Below are 9083 nucleotides of genomic sequence, written 5' to 3'. Positions count from 1 at the left end.
CCAAGATGGAATGCACCGCATGTAAACCTCATGTTTAGAGGCAGTAATGGATGGCTAGCTCGCAATACCTACCCCTCACGCATGATGCTATAAATTTCGAAACGCGTCCGAAATTAAAACACGTATAAAACACGTATTTAACTGAGCAAAATGTCAATGGTAATCAAAGGGTATACAAATGTTCGTAAATACAATCACAATACAACAAAAAATGCGGCCAATGTGACGTCAAGAAGAATACTAGGTAACCTTTTAAAGAGCGATCATAGCAGCTCCAGCGGCAACAGATACTAGCACCGCAGCAAATGCAGCTGGGTTACCACCAAGGCGAGTGGCGTGAGCTGCAGATGTGGATGGATTCGTACCTGCAGAGCTAGAGGTACCAGAGGCAGAGGCACTACCGCCGGAAGAGCCGGAAGGACTTGTTGAGGTCGCGTTTGCAGCCGAGCCAGAGTCAGTACCAGTCGCGGCAGCGGACCCAGTAGGGTTTGAGGAGGCAGGAGAAGTACCAGTCGCGCCAGCAGACCCGGAGCCTTTAGTGGCTGAACCAGCTCCAGTTCCAGAAGCACCTTTGGAACTATTAATTGTGGAAAGATTAACACATGTACATCACATCTTAGAGAACTCATGAAACGCACGAGGATGGTGCAGCCGCTATTGAGAAGGATCCGCTGGTAGCGAAAACGTCATTTATGTTGGTAATATTGACTGCTTGAAGTGTGTAGCCGTCACTACACGCGCGATCAGCACATAAGGCCAGTACTGTATAATTGCCAGACCATGTTGTACTCACCCATTAGGAACGGGAGGAAGGGTCACATCGAGAGTCCCGGCACTAGTGGCTACGTTGTTGGCAATGGCCAACGCCTTGTTGAATTCTTCCTTGTTGAGTTCTAATGTGAAAGTCGAACTAAAGGAACGTCCAAATTTAGTACGCTAATGCCGATCAACGTTCTAACAACATTGACTTACGGGTCGTTACTATCAGTGGTCCAGGTGATAGTAACATGTCCTCCAGAAGTTACACCAGTTGGAACGTTTAGCGTAAGCGCGGATACAAGTGGGGATACAAGGGTAAGGAGGCTGGTATTTTCAAAACGCAAAAGATCGCGTGAGCGCTGAGTAGAGCTACAACATCTGGAAAAGCTACTCACCTAAGCTTGGAGAACATCTTGAGGTCGTCAGAGAGAACGAATCGTGAGTGACAAAGAACGTGGGGGCGAAACGGTGGGAGCGAGCAAGAACAACAACTTCGTTGACGTCGTGAATTTTATACCTTTGCGAACAAACAAGTGCAACCAATGGAACGAGGACGGATCATTCCAGAATCCAGTGGCAGGTTATTCCCGTCGCCTCATTGTTGACAGCTACTTAATCCAAATTTAGGCTCCTTAACCTGTAAGTTAATGACCACACGCCTTTAAACAATTAAACGAGCTAAATCCTCTTCGGAGAGAGATAAGAAGCCAGGATGAATCCTCTGGATTACCTGTTTCTTCCATGAATATGTGTGTCTGGTGTGATCATTTTGCATTGCTACTGTCAACAGAGCTGGCATCGGCGGTTTTGATTTATCTGATTGTAGTTTTCTCAGGATGCATGACTTCTAAATATGCCGTCATCCGGCGAACCACCCTCACCTGAAGCCAGATGGAGTGGGAGCGCGTCTTGTTTTTTGAATGTAACAGTGGTTTATGACGCAGTACTATAGGCGCTCAATTTTGATCTACAGTCCTGTATATGTGTATAAAGCAGCTCCGATTTCAACAGGAGGCCATGAAATTTGCAGGTAGGTCATTGTCTGTCATATGTGCGCGTGTGGAGAGACATTACAGCTATTTTCATATCGATAGGCCCAACCTCAAAATATATTCATACAGTCGGCCTTGAATTTTTGCGTAACCGAGTTACATAAGGAATGCTCCGATGTTGAGTTTATGTCAAACTATGGTACGATCTGGCAGCAAAGCGTCGACATGCCTTTCAGTTTGAGAAGGGAATGGCTTTAGGCGTGCTGATAATGTGGTGGTATCGACATTCGTTCTCATAGCTCAACTTTTTGTAAATACTCATTGACGATTTTGCGAGTTTCCGTGATTTTGCCGTCTTCAAATTTTATGTTCCGCTTAATAAAATTCGTTGTCCGTGTATGTGTAAATTTAGGGAATAGGTCTATCGATATGAAAATAGCTATAAATTACTGTCTGAATCATAAAATTGCTTATTATTACTCTATACATTTCATCTAACTGTAAGGAAATTGGTCAAACTAGATCCTAAAGTACCCCTAACACATAACTACGCAACGCGTGGTGCTTGGTAACTCCTCACGTGATTAATCTTTTCAAGGCCAGTTTGATATCGAGGTCGAGTTCGCTCCCAAAAAAATCGCCCATAGATGTTTATATGTTTTCTCTCATTTTAATGGGCGCTGAGTTGATTCTGAAATCGTTGAAAGTTGAATTGAACGCATCCGTGGCAAATCCGTGGGAAAACTTAATAACTTACGGCAATATCCGGGCCAGCGATTCCGTACCCGGACATCAGAGGGTCTTTCTTCGACAACCATCATGACCACCCCGACTTCTGATTGCGCCCGCCCTCACTATAACGAAAACAATCAGTCATCTCAGGGTTTCATCCAACAGCATAAACGTCTGAGCATAGCTTGAGGGTATGGATGGTGTTTCTATGGAAGAATGATGGCGCCATTAAAGGGAAACTTGAGGTACGTAGTTTATATACTTTTGAGGATTTCTGATTGGTAGCATAACGCAAAGGCTACTCTGGCTTGTCGGTCTTCCTCATCTGGGTGGCGCGATTGATACCTACGAAGTGTAACAAAACTCTGATCCATTCTTCCCTGGGTATCAAAGACTTTGCTTTCCCATTGCCAATCGTGTTTCACTGAGTTGGAATATGGACAATTTCGCTTCCCCAAATCATTGGTGGGGACGGGTTGAACATTTTCTTGCTATCAATGACAGCGCTTGCATTGGACCCTTTTCTCTTGAGTGGTCTCAACCCCCGCCTTGCAAACTTGATTGATTCTTAGATTGGACGGGTCGCATTGTTTCCTCTGAAGAACTGTGAAACACTTTCTGGCTCGCTCCATGGCATAACATATCGATCTGCACATGGCCACTCTATACAGCATATGCTTCCTTCACCCCTATTTATCCCCACCGTAATTCTGATGGTACTCTCAAAGCGTGTTGATTGTGCTGGAAAGTGTCATTGGTAGAGGCTTTCGACTGTTCTGAAATACACTCGGTCATTCATGTCTTCAACGACTCGATGTCGGTGGCGTGCGCACCTTCACCCTCACGTCTACCAAACTGTGGCAACTTCGCTTTCACGGTATCAGAGCAGAGCACGTCACTGCCATGGTCGCGCTGAGTGCAATAAAGTGATTACGTCTGATATCGATCACGGCTTTGCCAAAATAAGCTTGTACGCGATTGGGCAAGTATAAAGCACCACGTTTAGGTGTCTTTCAAATCGATGTCAATCCACTCATACACCGACACTCTGACGGTACCCATTCGCAGTTTCTTTATGAAATTGAATTTTTACGATGCGTGAAACTGATATGGATCAGTTTTGTCCCACCTTCAATTGCTGGCGCATACGCTATAGCGGCTTAGATCGTCGTTTCTAAAGATCACTTATGTTCTCGTGAGTACTGCTAGATATCTTTCATCACAAAGCACGCTTAAATCGCATATACGTGCATTCTCAGAATCAATATCTGAATTTGGTGTCAACTTTACGGACCAGTCATCGTCTAAAAGAGGTGTCTATCAGTATCATTCTCGATGCAAGTAATCGATACGGTAAGTTCGTTTTTCTGCTTGATAGAAGCTAGGAATTGATCAGCTCACTTTCGATCTCGGTTTCCTTTCGTTCCGTTATAGGCCCAAAAACTTTTGGTGCTCGTATTCATTTCTGCGCGGCACTCCAATCTCTAACGGAAACTGGTTCTTATAGGTCAAACAGAACAGTACAGCTCAGGGGGTGAGGAAGTTGATAGCCACGCTTGATTACCAAGTTGAGTTGGAAGGTACTGCTCCTAGGACACGCTCTTCGTTTGACGCTTCCCACTCAGTCATTCTGCAAATGCAAATCCTATACGTTTGGTACTCATCTAATAATAAAGTTCCTATAGAACCCAGCACGTATTTCCATTGTCTTACTCGTGCACTTGCATATGGATGGTATGGAGTGATATCCCGGTACGTGCGTTCGACCGCTCCGGGCTTCTTTTGATTTATTTCTTTTACAGTGACTGAACGATTGTTTGGTGAGGTACCATCTGGACTGTGCTGACCATAAATAGGCGCTATGTAAGGTCTTAGAGAACTTGATTTTCCTTCCTGTTCTGCCAGCGGCTGTTTGGGAGATGGAGCCTATGGGGTTATTTCTGGGAAGGGGATGAGCGCTGTGGGTATCATGATTTGTGATTCTTTATTCAATATTTTATCAATATTTCAATGTGCGTCTTTCCATCTATGTCTCCTGGTATCATTACCTTACATCTCTCACCCCACCTGGAAACAGTGTATCGGCGACATTTACGACGTGCATTCTGGCGGCTATATTCTCCCGTATATTCTATCCTGCCTCTCAATTACACACTCTTTATGGTTATAACTCAACAAATCCTGAAGTTAACGGCAGTCGATGCCCGATGGCATGTACCTTCACCATTTTGTCGAGGGAGAAGGTTGAATAGTGTGCAACATTCGCGCAGCAGCTTCGGGAATTCGACCTGACGAAATTTTCATTCGATAGCCAAAGCCGGCCCGTGGTATGGTGGTCAATGTACGCTATCGATACAACTTCCGCTGTGCGTTTATAACTTGAAGCAACTAACACAATTAATCCTTTTTTACTACTCAAATGCCCACCACAGAATGTATGCTTTTCCAAGCTCTTCAATTTGGATCGAAATCAATCAATGATATGTCAGAGCGGGATGAATAATTGGATTTCGAATCCCGTTGTTTAATATCTATGTCCAGGTGATAGCCTTGACGATCAAGAAAATAATCTCTCTAACTTAACTGTGGAATCGTTAAATGGAACAAGGGATACCGTAGCAGACCGTAGCTATTATTGTACGGTACCATCACTGCACAGCAAGGGCCGACTCAGCTACAGCGTACACGAGTTGACGTGATCGCGTGCAAGTGCGATAGTGGCTCGCTTCGATGCCAACCTTCTGCATTATTGCACTGCACGCGCTGCGCAAGTCCGCCGATATCGACGACGGCGTCAACGATAACTCATTCACACGTCCCATCAAGGTCACATGCTATATATATGCAATTGGCTTCTTCGCGCTGCGCCGGTTCCTATCCCAGGGCCTGAGCTTGTTATGCAGAACCCTTGGTAGCGGCTCTACGGTTATGAACGGACGACTGGGCTTCGACGCATAGGCAATTGTGTTTGTGTTTGCACACATATTTTACAGACGGCTCGACTTGAAACTTTCCAAATTATGAAGATGAAATACCTTTTCCTGTGCATTTGCGCTACTGGTACAAAAGTGACTTCATGAGAGACAAGGTTAGAAATAGACCTGGATTGTATTAGTGTCATTAAAATCTGACGATGTGGAAATGTTATTTTCATTCGCAACATGATTATCCATCAGAATACTGTCTTAGCCTGTATTGTACCATTGCAGTGGAATGGCCGTGAGTTGCGATGTGCAAAGAAGATGTTCCAACAAAACATATCGTTTTCAAGAAATTTATGGTTCTTTGGAATATTCAATATCCTGTATTTATTGCTTTCCTAACCTCCTTTTTCTGGAGGAAATGTTACCAAATAGCTCTCGCTGAACATTCCTGGGAGAATGATTGCCTTTCGTAAATGTAATAGGCGACCGGTTTTCATGAGACCGAAGAATGGGTTAGAAAAGTTAAAAACCTTCAATACTTTACGGAATGTGAGTTTGGCGGCTTCCTCGTCCCTCCCATCTTTGATCTGGCCTCCATGGTCAGGACTGTATATTTTTCAAAAAATTAGTACTGTGGAATCGTCCTCCAAAACATCCACTTTACTTTGAAAGTTTGACTGATCGACTTAGTATGCACCGCAGTTTTTGACTCAGGCTATGACTCCTATTCTAACCAACTTCTTATGCGAGATGCTTTACGTAAGGAAATGTGTCATTTATTTGGCAATACCCTGTGTGTGTAACACACCCGAAGTATTCCGTTTCGAATTTTAACCACCATCATTGTCTCATGATTGTCAACTTCAATCACTTGGATTTTCGTCGTCGTCTCTGAAACTGCCGTCTAAACTTATCAGCAACTCAAAATAATCTTGAGCGTCTCAATTCTTCCTAAACTTCCCAACTCCAATCTACCAAAGGGTCGACCGTCGATATCATGTTCGCTTAACACAAGCCACGCTGGGCATTTTGCAGAGGGGGGGGATGTACCGAGAGCGGAATTGCTTTGGAAAGTGACTATCCCAAGAATTAGTCTTGCAAGAGTCAAAGTAAAAAGAACTGTATGTCAATTTCAGTCCTATCACATTCCTTATGGACCAAGTATAGCCTATGTATGTGCATCCACGGCCGCCAATATGATGACTTCAGCATGAGGCACAGAGAAAAGTCCCAAAGTAATCGTCATATCTCTACGAACCATATTTCTAATTCTATTCGTTATCGTTCGTGTTACTCCTCTTTCTGGGCGGCTGGTTCTCCACTTGCCTCAGCTGTCAGCGATTGATATACCGTTTTCAAGGGAGGCAGCAACGCAATTGCAAGACGTTTTTCTGATTTCTCTCTCAGAGGTTGCATGTTACTACTTTGATTTACTCGTGGTCATAGGTTGTAACGTTTTCTTTCCACTCAGTTACTTACATCTTTTGGCCTTCATTAGGTGGTTATCTCTTAGACAAGAGCAAACCGATGAAACCATCGAATCCGAGGCAGGAAAACTAATATATGAATCTTCGCTGGAGACGTTACTGGGCAGATGCAGTGTTGTGCCTGTACGAATTTAGGCTCCATGCGGCAAACAAGTCCAGTGCAAATGATTTCACCGCGATCTCAACGGCAAGCTATTTTCAGACGAGCTTTGCTCCAGCGAAAACAGAAACAGAAGCAACTGGTGCGTAGTGGTTAGGGCTATATTTGATGTCCAATTGGATCAATAATAGCATTCAATCATCGACTAACGGTGAGAGCGGGTTTGTGGATATATAAGACGTATCTTCTGTCCGACCTCGCGTTCCTTGCCTTCAACCCGACAGAGCCACTTGGTTTCCGTTCCGCACAATGGCCTATAATGCACTGAACCTGGCTCGCCATGCCCCTGATCCTCCTGCCGAGGTAATGAAGGCCATTCTTACTATGCACTACACCAAAAGTAGGCGAAACTGGTCAATTATTTGCATATGGTGGCACGCCCTAACACCGTCACGGTTTAGTTGGCCCGGTTGCTTTGAATTTGTTTGAATATGGTATCCTTTCAGCCGCCCTCTATGGAGTCATAATCTGACCTACAATCCAGCAATCACATTTGATGGGGAGGTGACTACAATTTGACATGATTGAAACCGTCTTTGTCTGACAGGCGCCCCTAGGTCGAACTTTTCTGGGTATAATATCCACTTCTCCTTGACGATGTATCGCTCTAACGTAAACTCAAAGCCTGGAGGTTTAACATTCCCTAAGATCATCTTCTTTGCAGTATGTTTCAAATATAATGCAGCCACACTGACTCGCTCACAATCCTTTGCATTTCAGAATCGATATTATATCATAGCTACCGCATTGTGAGATTAGGTTGCACAACATATTTTTAGGTAGTGCTAAAGTCTTTCTGCTGATCGGATAGATTAGAAGCATATGGTAAGAGGGATATTCCCAATGATTCGATGTGTTCTTGATTATTTGCAGCGACGTTTGTCCCGAACGTCACCGAATCAGTAAGCAATCCCTCCTCTCTTTCGAGATTTTCGAGCTTGATAAGACGTTTTAGTTGTAGGTTTCGTACATGTTCATCGACACTGATAAACCCTAAGGCTCTTTTCACCGTTACAGTTGTGGGTTTCTTGATCCAGTCAAATTACCTGCCAGTTTCTAACCCCACGATAGGCAAGCAATTTGGTTTATGGCAATGGCTAGTCACATGGTTGATCCCCATGATCACACAGAGTAAATGTTATTCAACGTTCAAGTCAAACTGTTTACTGACGCTACGCAGCGATTCTCATAATGCGTGTTTACGCGCTGTACATGTCAAATAGAAGGCTTCTTGGCATTTTGATCTTCCTGTTTCTGGTCTGTGCATCAGTGGATATATGGCTTTTGGCTACGAATGTACCGCGAGGTAGGTGTTCTTTGCCAGTGCATCACAAAATAATTCATGAACTAACCCCCGTATGTCTCAGTGAGCATAGTCAATATCGGAGGGGGTATATACTGTGCTCCGAACCTTCACACTCCGCATGAGTTTTACAGATTTTGGATCCCTCCGCTGCTATTTGAGGCTCTACTATGTGGTCTGGGACTTAACATTGCGATCAGGGAACGCCTTTCTCCTATCTCTATGATAAGTCCCACACGAAAACAATCGATCATGTCGATCATGATTCGCGACTCGGTTTTCTACTTCTTTGCGTAAGTTCTCATCAACATCAGCATTGCGCTCAGACTGCTAATTTTGATTGATACGAAGTATTGCAGCCACATATTTAACGTGCTTGGTATGGTGGAGATATTCATCGGTAAGCACTTCTCTATGTTTTTTACTTACCTCTTTGGGGTGCTGGATATTTATGCTAGTATTTCAGATATACCTGGATGCGCCAATTCCCTTTGCGACGGCCATTTCATCAGTATTAGCCAACCGTATTCTGATTAACCTACGAGCAGCCGCGCTCAAAGATACTGACAGTCCACGGATTTGGAGGAGCACGAATAGCGCCTGGTAACACTGTATACTGTATGTGTTAAACTTGAATGTATTTTATCGCACTGTATGCATTGGTAATGGTCAACAAAATGATCCCTAGTGGATTAAAATATAAATTCTTTTTGCAAAAGAGATAGA

The 9083-nt window shown here is 44.0% G+C and overlaps 1 protein-coding gene across 1 annotated transcript; it reads right to left on the bottom strand.

Moving 5' to 3' along the window:
- Nucleotides 1–252: 252 nt before the first annotated feature.
- JR316_0010321 (uncharacterized protein) lies at nucleotides 253–1171 on the bottom strand (the record flags this gene model as incomplete). The annotated part of the gene is made up of 5 exons (XM_047895989.1): nucleotides 253–577; nucleotides 639–731; nucleotides 794–910; nucleotides 973–1083; nucleotides 1155–1171. The coding sequence occupies 5 exons, from the start codon at nucleotides 1169–1171 to the stop codon at nucleotides 253–255; spliced, it is 663 nt and encodes a 220-aa protein (XP_047745708.1).
- Between the last annotated feature and the right edge of the window lie 7912 nt (nucleotides 1172–9083).

This window comes from Psilocybe cubensis, chromosome 9, assembly GCF_017499595.1.
Source record: "Psilocybe cubensis strain MGC-MH-2018 chromosome 9, whole genome shotgun sequence".
Taxonomy (NCBI): Eukaryota; Fungi; Basidiomycota; class Agaricomycetes; order Agaricales; family Agrocybaceae; genus Psilocybe; species Psilocybe cubensis.
Note: the sequence above shows the minus strand (reverse complement) of the source record. Positions and strands in the feature narration are given on the sequence as shown.